Here is a 13,473-nt window from a genome sequence, read left to right as displayed (position 1 = left end):
ATTGATCTGTTACTGGTATATTATTCGATGATTACTATTTAAAATCCAAAATTAGGAGGATATTCTTCATCTTGAATGGCAACAAAGAACATACATATTCTGCTGCATTGATCCATTTAGGAGCAGTGAAGCCTTATTACTAACATTTCTTACATATGAATCTATTGTGTTGTGGATCTTTTGATGTTTTAGTTCCATTCTTACAGTGACCAATACTTATATTCCTCAATTTTCATGTGCATATATCACATGGTTGGGAGTATGAAAAACCAGCATATGCAGCTCAATATTCGGGACTTTCGTTCGCACATGGCCCATTGTGGTGTGGCTCCTTTGCACAAATAAGGTATTCAAAGTAGGTGTGTAGAATAATACTTACTATTATGAAAGTTCTGTATTTATCAAGCAAGATTATGTGATTATATATAAGTCTATTTTACCATTACTTATTGAATCTAAAACTATATGATCCATTGAAATCCTCAAAAGCATCCATGATTTACTATTGAAGTCTTCAAATTTAGTAGCAATGCTCGCTTATCCAACTCTCAAGATTTTTCATAGCAGTAAGAAAAGCAAAAGACAAAACAAACTGTTGGGAAAGCAAAGACAAAAACAAAGATAGAGAGAAAAATTAACTGTTAATAAAGCAAAAAAAAAGAAGCTTCTTTAATTGAATTTAGGGGTGATTGTTTTGCATTCTTTTAAAAAAGAGAAATCATAATAATTGAGAATATATATTTAATCACATGCATCAAGAAAGTAACTATCCCACAGGGTGAAACTAGACCCATCACAGAAAGATAATTGCATGAAAAAGAGAGAGACAGTGCCAAAGAAAAAGAAGATTCTTTAAGTGAAATGCTTTGTTGCTGCTGATGTTGGAAGTTTTGTATGATTTTATTGATGTGTGTGCTATTTGTTTGCTATAAAATGTTTGAAAGATGGGATAGTTTGTCATAACAATACATAATGAGTGAGAAAGAAAAAAAGATAGAGATGGAGGAGGAAGATATGATTGATCATTGGAGCCATGAGCATCCACTTACTTTGGTGGATACTCGTGAATTAGAATTCTGTTACGGTTGTGAAGTGCGGTTTGGTAGCGGAGAGCAAGCTTATGGATGCAGCATCGACGGGTGTGAGTATTCAAACCTATTGCACCCAGAATGTGCAGCGATGGCGAGAGAGATACGGCGTCCATTGCACCACCCTCAGCACATACTCATCCAACGGCATGAACGTACCTTATTGGGGTGTGGTATATGTGGAAAGACTATTTGGAGCATTGGCTACAAATGTATAAGCTGCAGGTTCGAGATGCACCTGAGATGTGCACAAGACAGTGACCTGATCGATGCATCAACCCGTGATGATGATGATGATGATGATGATGATGAGAAAAGGCGTGCCATCATACGCCATCCAAGCCACCCCAGCCATGACTTGAAGTTGTTTAGGAGAAGGTGTCCCTTCAAGTGCGATGCTTGTGGCGCTACACGTAAAGGGAGTTCCTACACATGCGCCGCTGATGATTGTCAGTATTGGATCCATGAGAGATGTGCTTCGTTGCCTCAAAACTTGAAAAGGGAAGACCATCATCACTCTCTTTCTCTCTCGTTTCATGTCCCACTTGAATATATCAGATTTGACTACAAATGTGATGTATGCAGCGTATCTTTTCTACCCAACTATTGGATATATCATTGTCAACTCTGCAGATACATCGTCCATGTCAAGTGTGCCTTCGACAAGCCGACTCGCATCACCGAGTATAATTTCATTCTACATCATGTCATGTCATTACTTTAGATTATCCTTAATTATTGACATGTGTTTTTATGTGCACCAGAAATATTGGGAAGGACATGATCCATTTTCCAAGAGATGAGGTGGTTGAACAACTCATTACACCTTTTGTGATGAGAGAAAAAGGAGGAACAACATTCATACCACCCATCATCATACCTAATAATGATGATGAGTTAGTGATGGTTGGGCGAATTTTTGATAGTAGTAAATGCAGGTAATGAATATAGATCACGACACAAGGAATTACGTGGTTCGATTTACTGAGGTAAATCTACGTCCACGGGAAGAAAGGAGGGCAAGATTGTATTGCTTGATCTGGTTTTCCAGCTTACAAATACAGACTTGCTATATGATATTTGATGTCTCCAGCCTTTCCTCTATCTGATCTAAGTTCTATTTATACATTGAACTAAGATCGTGGCTTGCATCACCACTAACTAGGTCGTGGCTTGCATCACCACTAACTAGGTAGTGGATGTCGTGGAGGTCATGAGATCCTGCATGGGTCCACTATCTCTTTGTTTGGTCCGCTATCCTGCATGAGATCCTGCATGAGTTGACACCACTAAATAGATCGTGTAGTGGAGGTCGTGGAGGTTCTGCATGAGTCCACTATCTCCCAGTTCGGTCGAATACTGAGACCGAACTTCTGAACTATTGCCGAGCAGCTTTTGCCGATCTGAGAGTAGAGCTTGATTGGTCGGCTTTTACCGAGCTGTAGGCTGGGGCCGAACTCTTTGGTAATGCCGAACTGATTGGTTGGCTTTTACCGAGCTGTAGGCTGGGGCCGAACTCTTTGGTAATGCCGAACTGATACTCTTCCTTGGGCTTTGGGCTGATGGGCCGTCACTGCTATTGGGCTTGTTTAGTACGTACCCCATCACTACCCCCCCCGAAAAGCGAAGTGAATCACTTCGGCGAAGCGAGTCACTTCGGCATTCTGGATAAAGGTACGGGGGAGGCTGACGTCAGGGGACGTGCCTTGCGCGTGACTGCATTAAATGCAACAGTAAAATCCGGCCGTTGAATCCTGAAAAGGTGGGATTCGAAACGGTGCGATGATTTTGAAATCTTCTCCGAATCTGATAAATACGTCCTTTCTTCATCATTTGAACACTTTTGCTATTGCTTCTTCTGCATTCTCTCTCTTTTGCGTAAAAATTTCCTTCCACTTTCAAGAATTTCTTCAGAATTTCTTCAGACTTTCAAAGAGTAAGAACCATGTCTTCTTCTTCTTCTTCTGAGTCAGGTAGCGGTAGGAAAGGGGGTAAGGGGTCTTCTAGCCGGAAAGAATCCGGGGAGAAGACCGTAGAGTATTTTCACAGCATCTTGAGTAAGGATACTGTGATATCCTTACACGAAAAATATTTTTTTCCTGGGGGGAAGGTTGCGATTCCCGACGACCTTCATAGGGCTGACTCGCCGCCGGAGGGTTACGCCACCGTTTATGAAGCCGGCTTGGAATGCGGGCTTCGTTTCCCTCTTCCCCCTGCCTTTGTAGAGCTGCTAGATTTTTTTCAACTCCCTTTAGGTCAGGTGACTCCGAACTCTTGGAGGCACTTATCGGCCTTTGCTGCCGAACTGCGTAGGCTAGATAAGGATCTGTCTCTGAGGGCAATCCTTAATTTCTTCCAGTTTAAGAGGAAGGGATCTTGGTTTTACTTGATCCCTTTACAGCCCTTTAGGGCCTTCTGCAAAACCAAGTGGCCAAAGTGGCAACATCGCTTCTTTTTTTATAATAGGACAGCGGCTCCGGGCTTTCCCTGGAGAGGGCCGAAGTCCGTGATTCCTCATCCTCGGTTAGAACCGTTGGACGAGCTCGAGGGCGAGCTCAATAAGATTCCTATGATTAGGAAGCAGTATCTGGAGTCTGAGCTCGTCAAGGGCGACTTCGTGTTCGACTCCTCGTCTTCGGACGAAGAGACTGAGGGTGAGGAATTCTTTTTTATGCATTACTGCCTTGACGACGAAAACTAACCTTGTTTTCTTGCTTTTTGGCAGTGAACTTGCTGAACAAGATTAGTCGCAAATCCTCCGAATCTAAGGAACCGGAGAGGCCGAAAACCACCAGCTCGGGGTCTGATGCCGAGAAGAATCCGAAGAGGCAAAAGACCTCTTCTTCGGATCCAAAAAAGCCGGAGTCCACTTCGGCAAAGGGGAAGGGGAAGACCCAGAAGCCCCCAAGAGCGCCAGAGAAAGACGTGGTCTTGGCGCCTCCTTCGGAACATATCTGTGAGCCATTTTTATGGCCCACGGACTTCGCCGAGGTGAATTCTCTTCTTGATTTTCTGGCCTTGCTTTTTTCCTGTATTTTTTGTTGCCCCTCGGTTGACTTTTTCCTTTTTCCATTTTCAGAGGAACGATATGCTCTCCAAGCTCGTCGCCGTTGAACTCTCCAAAGCGTCCAACGATTATGCTGAGATGCAGAGGAAGTTGGCGGCTGCTCGTCACCAGGCCGAACAGGCTAAGGCAGACTTTGAGAAGGCCAGAGCTGCTAGGATCTCGGCCCAGGATGAAGCCCAGTTTGCCAAAAACCAGCTCGTCATCCAGCGAGAGCAGACGAAACGGAGGGATGCTGCCGCCGTGGTTGCCCAAGGGGAGGTTCTCCGTGCTTTCGCGGAGAAACTCTTTCTGAGCAATCAATTTTCGGCCTTTGTCGGTGATCTGCTGAAACTGATGACCGATAATGCCGAGCAGGGGCCCGAAGTCGTTCTGCCGCTGTACGGCCGAGAGATAGCAGCTCGTCTCCAGAGTCTGCCGCTCCTTGAGGAGCTTGCTTCGTCCTCGGTCCTGCTTTCTGCTGACCGAGTTCGTAGTTGCCGAGCTGACCGGGACGAGAATATGGAGGCTATCTTTGCCTCCTTAGGGCCAGTTTCACCCGCTCCAATTTTCCACGGAGAGGGTGAGACCGAGCAGCTTGATCAGCAGACCGGAGACAGGCAGGCCGAGCAAGAGGTGCTGCTGATCGGTGATGGGGGCACCGAGCAGGCTGGGGGGAGCAGGGAGGCCGAGGCTGAAGCTGAGGCAGACAAGGAGAAGGAAGCTGAACCTCACCGAGGAGCCGGAGACGAAGCTGGCGGAGTATGATTTCGTCTCCCTTCTCTTAGTTTAGTTTCTTCCTTCTTGTAAAATGGCCTTGAAGCCCTCCTTGTGTAAAAAATTTTTTCTTATGAATGAAAAAATTCTTCTTTCTGCACTTGTGTCTTCGTATAGCTTTTCGTACTCTCTTTTACTCCTGTTGTGGTTTACTACCTGCTCAGTAAACTGAAATGCCGAACTGACATAGCTGCTTTGTATTCTTAACTCTTAAGGAGCTGGAGGTACTTCACTGGAAGCGGCTGTACTCTTCCGCTTTAGACGAAGCTGAGAAAAAAGCCATGGCTGACCAGATGAAGAATGACGAACTCTTGGCTTGTTTAGTGAAGCTGGAGGCCGACAATAAGGACTTAGAGTCCGAAAAGAAAGATCTGGAGGCCGAGCTGAACACTGTCGTCGCTGAGAGGACTGCGTATGAGGATTTCATCTGCAGGCGCGGGGGAATGACCATCTCTGAAGTTCAGGAACGAGTTGACGAACTGTGGGAGGAATATCATGTACTCCGGAGGAACAATGCGCTGGAGAGCTCGGCTTGCCAACAAGTCGTGAAATCATTGCGGCGCTGGGCTTCTCGGTACGACATCATTCTTTCCCGGCGTCCCTCAATCGAGAGATTCCTTAGGCATTTCCCGCCAACAGATGGTCGCACTCCAGCTCAAACCCCTGATTCACTTGCTCAAAACCCTACTCCAAGTCAGCAACGAACTCAGGAACAGCCGGAAACGTCAAGACGAGAACGGACTCAGGAGCAACCGGAAACGTCAAGACAAGGACGGACTGAAGTTCGTAGAGGAGCTGTGATTATGAGTGAGCAAGATCAACAAATGCTTCGTGAAGAGACTCTTCGCCGCCGAGGTGCCAGAGCTTCCCGGGCTCAGGGAAGAGGCGGTAGGTCGATTAGGGCATCTCGTCGACCTGCTTATTCTTCAGCTGCCCGGAATGACCGAACTCGGCTTCACGAGGATTTTGTGAATAGATGGCTCAACTTTAGCAGCCAGGGACAGTAGAATAGTCCTTTGTAATGGCGTAACGCCTTCTTGTAGGGCAGCAGAATTATATGCCGAACAAGATTTAATAAATGAAATTTTCATTTCGCTTCTATCACTGCGTATTTACAGCTCAGCGAAAAAATTTCATCGTGCTCGTCCTCGGTCTTATGAAGTAAACTTCTTTGACCGGACTCGTCCTCGGTCTTATGAAGTAAGCTTCTTTGACCGGACTCGTCTTTGGTCTTATGAAGTAAACTTCTTTGACCGGACTTGGTCCTTGGTCTTATGAAATAAACTTCTTTGACCGGACTCGTCTTTGGTCTTATGAAGTAAACTTCTTTGACCGGACTCGTCTTTGGTCTTATGAAGTAAATTTCTTTGACCGGACTAAGCTTGTGTCCTAATTTGGCGAGTTTTATCGCTTGGATCGGACTTTCCCTTGTCCTAATTCGGCGAGTTTTATCGCGTGGATCGGACTTTCCCTTGTCCTAATTCGGCGAGTTTTATCGCGTGGATCGGACTTTCCCTTTGTTGCAGTTCGTTTCAGACGAACTGCTTGTTTCTTAAGCTGAATTGTGGTCTTGTATCCTCCTTAGAAGCTTGGACTCACAATCGTTGGCTTATATATGTTCTAAAAAGGGGATCAGCCTTCGAAGAACAAGATACCTCAGTAACATTTGCAAGAGACGACACGCACATAGACAGACAAAACGCACATAGACAAACATGAAAAACAAGTAAAAAACAAAGAAAGCACATACCCCTAGGACCGAACTAGACACAAGACTGACTGACCGGACTGTCTCTTACAAATGGAACTTCTTGAGGTTGGAAATGTACCATGTTCGGGGTGCTTGTTCTCCTGACATGTGAGTCAATTTATAAGACCCTTTGCCGAGGACTTCTGACACCCGATATGGACCTTCCCATGTGGGTTCGAGTTTGCCCAGCTTTTCTGCTCGGCTTACTTCGTTGTTTCTCAAGACGAGATCTCCCACTTGAAATTGCAGCTTTTTCACCCTTTTGTTATAATACCGGGCTACTTGCTCCTTGTACTTGGCTGCTTTTATGCAGGCCAATTCTCTTCTTTCTTCGGCCAGATCTAGTTCGGCTCTCAGTCCGTCATCATTCATTTCTGAAGAGAAATTTAGAGTTCGGGGACTGGGTACGCCGATCTCAACCGGAATCACGGCTTCAGTGCCGTACACCATCGAGTTCGGCTCCGGTGTGACTTCGGTCATTTCGCCTGCCTCTGACTCCGGCTGCTGTGATTGCTATGCTTGATGGTGCCGATCTGATTGCTCGGCACTTTTAAGCGCAATCTGCAAACACTCGCTCTTTTTTGATCACCTCGGATGACCGCTATCCCTCCTTTAGTGGGGAAGGAGTTCGGCGAGGAAGCCTCTGATCGCTATGATCGGGCTTCTTTTTGTCTTCTCTAGATGAGCTGTCTAAAGACCTTTTTCGACGGTCTGCCTCATCGGCACGAGAAAACTGGTCCGCAATGTCCCACATCTCTTGAGCTGTTTGCGGACTGCATTCCACGAGCTTTCTGTAGAGAGCTCCGGGCAGGATTCCATTTTGGAATGCCGAAATGACAAGTAGATCATTGAGATCATCTACTTGTAGGCATTCCTTGTGGAACCTCGTCATAAAGTCGCTGATCTTTTCGTCGCGACCTTGACGCGTAGAAAGCAGCTGAGCCGAAGTGATTCGGGCTTCCGCTTTCTGAAAGAACCTCCTGTGGAAAGCATCCATTAGATCTCGGTAAGATCTAATGCTGCCTTGGGGGAGGCTATCGAACCACCTTCTTGCGTTCCCGATAAGCAGCTCGGGAAACAGCTTGCACATATGGACCTCATTGAGACCCTGGTTCACCATGTTATACTGATAGCGTCCCAGGAAGTCATGAGGATTCACTAACCCGTCATAAGTCATTGACGGAGTTCGGTAGTTCTGTGGTAAGGGAGTTCGGGTGATATCGTCCGAGAACGGAGTCTTCAATGCTCCGTACATGGCGAACCCGACATCTCTTCGGTATGGAGGAGATGGAGTTTTCCTGTGATTCCGGTACCGGGGAGGAACAGGAACATGTCGGGGTTGAGGATTCTTCTTCCTGGAAGACACGGCACTACTGCGGTAGTGACTTTCATGTCTGGATGAGGAGGGAGAATCCACCGTTTTCGTCTCCGGCTTTTGGCCCTTTTGCAGGAAAATTAAGAACTCTTCCTGCTTCTCGGCCAAAAACAACTTGACAGCCTCGTTCAAATCGGGCTGCTGGGAAGACTCGGTGCGATGAGTCTTTGAGCGGCTTGTTCCTTCTCCGTGAGAACTGGAAGTAGATTTCTCCCGAGGCTGTTTTCTAGACCTGCGGGCTGGACTAGCTTCCTCATGGTTATCACGAACGGAAGCACGGGTATTATGTGATCTGGTATGCATTTTTTTGGTGGAAGAGGATCAAAAACTCGCTTTTATCACAGATTTGGTTCTCTGTTTCCCACAGACGGCGCCAGTGATGGTTGGGCGAATTTTTGATAGTAGTAAATGCAGGTAATGAATATAGATCACGACACAAGGAATTACGTGGTTCGATTTACTGAGGTAAATCTACGTCCACGGGAAGAAAGGAGGGCAAGATTGTATTGCTTGATCTGGTTTTCCAGCTTACAAATACAGACTTGCTATATGATATTTGATGTCTCCAGCCTTTCCTCTATCTGATCTAAGTTCTATTTATACATTGAACTAAGATCGTGGCTTGCATCACCACTAACTAGGTCGTGGCTTGCATCACCACTAACTAGGTAGTGGATGTCGTGGAGGTCATGAGATCCTGCATGGGTCCACTATCTCTTTGTTTGGTCCGCTATCCTGCATGAGATCCTGCATGAGTTGACACCACTAAATAGATCGTGTAGTGGAGGTCGTGGAGGTTCTGCATGAGTCCACTATCTCCCAGTTCGGTCGAATACTGAGACCGAACTTCTGAACTATTGCCGAGCAGCTTTTGCCGATCTGAGAGTAGAGCTTGATTGGTCGGCTTTTACCGAGCTGTAGGCTGGGGCCGAACTCTTTGGTAATGCCGAACTGATTGGTTGGCTTTTACCGAGCTGTAGGCTGGGGCCGAACTCTTTGGTAATGCCGAACTGATACTCTTCCTTGGGCTTTGGGCTGATGGGCCGTCACTGCTATTGGGCTTGTTTAGTACGTACCCCATCAGTTAGTGAATATGAAATATAAGTTCCTTCGTCACCAACATCAGCTCACTTTAGTCTCATCCACATCTCAACACCCTCAAAACCTAGGAGGAGGAGAAGACGAGGAGAATTATGGAGTGAGATCGGAATTGATATGTGATGGGTGCATCACTCCTATATCATCATCATCAAGTAGTAGTAGTAGTAGTAAATGTTACTACTACTACATGAGGTGCAGTGAATGCAAATACAATCTTCACTTGGCATGCTTTCACTTGCCACCTCAACTCTCCTCACTTCCACTCCACCACCACTCGCTGGACCTTCGATCTTGTGACAAACATCAACCTTGGAACTACGAAAATTGCAGTGTGTGTGAGTATGATATGAATGGGCTGTTTTACAGTTGTACAAAGTGTAGCTTCCAAGTAGATATCCAATGCGCTTGTTTGCCGGATACCATACTCCACGCAGCTCACCCTCGACATCTCCTCAAGCATGTGACTCGGTCGGATCTAGGCAGGGATATCAACCGAAGGCGCTTGTCGTGTGCTGCTGGTTGTGGCCGACGCATACACGATTATGATTGTTACAGGTGCTGCAATAGTTCATGTGATTTCATTGTGCACTTCAGATGCGCTTTGCTGCCTGTGTCGGTCAGCAGCCGTAGATGGGACAGGCATCACCCGCTGCTGCTGACGTATGACGCCACTCTTAATCGTCCTGGCGATTTCTACTGCGATCAATGCGAAACACAAATGAATCCCAGGAGTTGGATGTATCACTGCCGCCCCTGCGATGTATCCTTCCATCCACGATGCTTTATAACTACATCCGGAGAGTATAGAAACATCAAGATGGGTCAGGAATATGATGTGAATGCAGAAACCCATCCACACCCTCTCACCTTTCAACTTCTCACCACAAAACGCCGCTGCGACTTTTGTCGGCACAATAGATATGAACATGAAGGATTTTACTGTGCATTGTGCAACTACTTCATTTGTCTCTACTACTGCGGTGAAAAAATGATAAAAAATGGGGACATGAAGGCCGTCGAATGAATGAGAGAAATTATATGGATCAGATAATTCGTTTAGTACCTCTTTCCACTTGTATTCTTATATCTATTCTATTTCTATTTGTAATTATTTCATTTGTTTGAAATGGCTAAATATAATCAATCTCCATGAAAAATACTACTACTAACTTAATACACTACTTATTTCCAATGATCAAGAACCAACAACAGGAGACGAAGCACAAGCACGAGCCGGCAGGGGCAAGGAGAAATGGTGTGTGAGAGAAAGAAAACGCAGGATTTGATGGACAAGTGTTGGGAGAGGAGACCATAGATGGAGCCAGAGCATTGCTGAGGAAGTACGACAGCAAGTGGGAGATTCAGGCTGACAAGAAAGGCGACTGCATCGCTGTGGAAGGTGGGTGTGAGAGTGAAGGAGTATTTGACATAGTTGTGAAAGAACTGGTTTTTTTGCCCTCTGTTTTTAGGAATGAATTTTAATCTTTTCTTTTCTTGTCCTGACACCTCTGATTCCTGTCCAGACAAACTTCAAAACCATCCGAATAAAGGAAACATAAAAAAAGAAACAATAACGAAGGAGAAGATGAATGTGATACGCTATCACAAAAATTAGTATATATACAGATATGTTGTCACATTCTCAATACTTTTCTGATGACTCAACAGTTAGTACACTAGAGGTATCACACAGATGCAGTTTATCTCTATGCTAAATCTGGCAGGCATCACGAATAATCTCAGGAATCGTAAATCCTAACGGAGCTCTGGATCGTCTGTCTACATAGGGGACATTTTGGAGCTATCTCACGCTCGACAGAGAGGGCGCAGCGCTGACAGCAGACCAAATGCCCGCAGGGGACAAAGGCAGAGCGCCGCCTTCGCATGAGGCAAATGACACAGAGCTCACCATCGGGAATTGCTTCAGCTTCTTCACCCAAGACTTCATCGTTCAAAGATTCGCTGGCAATCCTAGTGGAGTTATTTTGCTGCTGAGTTCGCCGTTGGCTTCTCCAATCTTTATACTTAGTCCAGTTCCTGCAGAAGACCGTTCCATATAACAAAATGAGATGGATTTAATTAGAGTTAAACTAGGCAAAAGGGTTGTACAAAATAAGCAGGACCTAGTAAAGTTCAGATAAGCCATTCAAGAGTTCTGAATAAAGAGAAGCAATGTTCTAATCGACCATGTAAGAGAGGATATTAATTCCATCGAAGAAGGTAGTTTTCCATGCAAACAAAGAGAAATTTACCTAGATACTTGAAATGTTTCTACAATGCCATGATTTGTAGGTTAAAACCTAATCTGAGTTGGAGACATGTTTGGAGAAACATACCTCGCAACAGAATAGCCAAGGATACCTATAGCAATGGTACCAAAAACAAGTCCACTCCACATTAACACTTTTGTCTTGAAGGAAAGATCCGCCACTAGTTGATCTTTGGTCAATGCAGACCTATGGATAGAGCGACAGATTGGTCAGTTTTCTAGACTATCTCTCGTTGAGGAGGAAGAATCAACACTAGAGACTACAACACTTCAGAATTACATATTGTAGAACCTACAGCTGCTGAGCTCTCCTGATAAATACTTTCTGTGATAAAGAATTGGTCTCAATTCTCAACAAATTCCTAAACAGCCAGCACACAGAATGTCTGGAAAGGTAGCCTAACACATAACGTCAAAATCAACGGATTTTTAAGAGAAAATCCACATACAGGAAGTAAGGAAGATCCTTGGAGGATTTTATCTCAAAACCCCCGTTTTTAAGACTGCAAATTCCAACAGCAGTTATATCCTTCCCAAGAGGGAGGATTTTTTCCTCATAGAGCATTCCAACCTGATGGGAAAATATTCTTTGTAAGTAAGAAAGAAATAGTAATAAAGAGCAACATAATTTTTTTTTATCACAACAAGTACATATAGAAAGAATCTCACAGGATATTCAAGACCACAAATTGCCTGCAGGAAAGTGTAAGGAGTAGCAGTTATAGGCTGCAAGTGCTGATAAACCGTTGTTAGAGGTAGCGGGTGATTTGATCCTTCCATGTTGACAACAACATAATCAGATTGCGGCCATTTCGCACCTTCAACGAGAATGAAAGGAACCTGAGGGGGCATATACAATGCATTTGTCAATGAAGACCAACCTCAATGTTATTATTGCAGACACTGAAAATTACTAGAATGGATCTAAAACGATAAATCTCTTCCCCAAAAAAACATGACATTCCAAGAGGAAGCAAAACATAAGTAGCTCTTAGCCCCTACATGCATCATGCGCTGATGATCAAACCATAGAATCTGATTTTTCAGAACATTGCAAATCATCTGATCAGTTAGAATATTAGTACAGCGGAAGCATCTAATGCTAGACGATAAGGCCAGTGCATTTCGAAAGGACACGACAACTAAATGATTTTAACGAAATAATTCCGAACTTATAAAATTTTATGATTATTGAAAATATAATAAGTTACCATTCTCGTAGCCGATGTTTCTTGCTCTTTCAACGATCCAGCGATCGTATTGCGCAGATCAGTAGTCCATCCAAAAACCCCCTTCCACTCATTGTATATACACTTCAATGGTCAATTAGAAAGAGAAAACAATAATTCAATAAACATGATTTAGATATTACTGGTAAAGCTTCATCAATTCGTGCTAATTCAATCAGTTGAAGAATAAATGCAGGAAAATAAATTCAGAAAAAAAATGGTTAATAAATTTCTCTAATAAAGGAAATAACATACGGTTTGAGATATCTGCAATATCACCCCCTTTTCACCAGAACCATTCGAAGCGACTAAACTATTCCCCATCAATGCCTTCCAATTCGCCTTCTCCGCCGCCGATTTCACCTCCACACTACCCCTTACGATGACCAATCTCCCGCCCCCATTCGAGCTGGACGACTCCCCGGCGTCTGGATCAGAGCTACTAGAATAATCGCCGTCGGTGAGAATCGACCGGAGACCGGACGGCAGGACCGACGGCGCGTCGCGAATTTTTCGGAGGGCGGACGCACTGGCCGCGTATTTGCGGATGCTGCGATACGCCACGTAGGCGACGCCGACGCCGAACAATACGCCGTCCGCCGCGAACATCATCTGTGCCAGGACCGCCGCCGTCGCGCGGTCGTGCACCGACATCTCTACCGCCGCTGATTGACTGATCGGAAAATTTCTCCGGCTTGCTCTGTGTGTGGTGATTTTCTCGCCTATTTTCTTCCCCGCGTAAAAAGGTTTTTCTTTTTAGCGGAGTAATTAGTTCCATTTTCCTCTTGTAAATTGCCATTTTCTTTTGACATAATAAGATTTTAATTATTATATTTTTTAA

At 44.9% G+C, this 13,473-nt stretch overlaps 2 protein-coding genes across 3 annotated transcripts; one reads left to right on the top strand and one right to left on the bottom strand.

The window, feature by feature from the left end:
* The first annotated feature begins 790 nt into the window (after nucleotides 1–790).
* Nucleotides 791–10,710, top strand: LOC121771217. 2 transcript variants are annotated; one of them, XM_042167991.1, is made up of 3 exons: nucleotides 791–1,772; nucleotides 1,853–2,026; nucleotides 10,335–10,710. In XM_042167991.1, the coding sequence occupies exons 1-3, from the start codon at nucleotides 973–975 to the stop codon at nucleotides 10,447–10,449; spliced, it is 1,089 nt and encodes a 362-aa protein (XP_042023925.1). In that variant the 5' UTR covers nucleotides 791–972; the 3' UTR covers nucleotides 10,450–10,710. The 2 variants fall into 2 exon arrangements, with proteins under 2 accessions (XP_042023925.1, XP_042023926.1); XM_042167992.1 differs by lacking the exon at nucleotides 10,335–10,710 and adding an exon at nucleotides 3,814–3,873.
* A 5-nt stretch (nucleotides 10,711–10,715) lies between these two features.
* LOC121771216 (E3 ubiquitin-protein ligase SPL2-like) lies at nucleotides 10,716–13,425 on the bottom strand. The gene is made up of 6 exons (XM_042167990.1): nucleotides 12,888–13,425; nucleotides 12,615–12,716; nucleotides 12,073–12,243; nucleotides 11,853–11,974; nucleotides 11,471–11,590; nucleotides 10,716–11,171 (listed from the first exon to the last, which is right to left on the bottom strand). Exons 1-6 carry the CDS (start codon nucleotides 13,284–13,286, stop codon nucleotides 10,874–10,876), a joined length of 1,212 nt encoding a protein of 403 aa, XP_042023924.1. The 5' UTR covers nucleotides 13,287–13,425; the 3' UTR covers nucleotides 10,716–10,873.
* Nucleotides 13,426–13,473: the final 48 nt, after the last annotated feature.

This window comes from Salvia splendens, chromosome 16, assembly GCF_004379255.2.
Source record: "Salvia splendens isolate huo1 chromosome 16, SspV2, whole genome shotgun sequence".
Taxonomy (NCBI): domain Eukaryota; kingdom Viridiplantae; phylum Streptophyta; class Magnoliopsida; order Lamiales; family Lamiaceae; genus Salvia; species Salvia splendens.
This window is presented reverse-complemented; position numbering and strand designations above follow the sequence as displayed.

Excerpts from the sequence above, each read along its gene's own strand:
- LOC121771217 (XM_042167991.1), top strand. The coding sequence starts at position 973 with ATGAGTGAGAAAGAAAAAAAGATAGAGATGGAGGAGGAAGATATGATT. Across the intron at positions 1,773-1,852 it reads AAGCCGACTCGCATCACCGA|AAATATTGGGAAGGACATGA; the intron begins GTATAATTTCAT and ends TATGTGCACCAG. Across the intron at positions 2,027-10,334 it reads TTTGATAGTAGTAAATGCAG|AACCAACAACAGGAGACGAA; the intron begins GTAATGAATATA and ends CCAATGATCAAG.
- LOC121771216 (XM_042167990.1), bottom strand. The coding sequence starts at position 13,286 with ATGTCGGTGCACGACCGCGCGACGGCGGCGGTCCTGGCACAGATGATG. Across the intron at positions 11,975-12,072 it reads TTTGTGGTCTTGAATATCCT|GTTGGAATGCTCTATGAGGA; the intron begins GTGAGATTCTTT and ends TTTTCCCATCAG. Across the intron at positions 11,591-11,852 it reads AAGGATCTTCCTTACTTCCT|GTCTGCATTGACCAAAGATC; the intron begins GTATGTGGATTT and ends CTCTATCCATAG.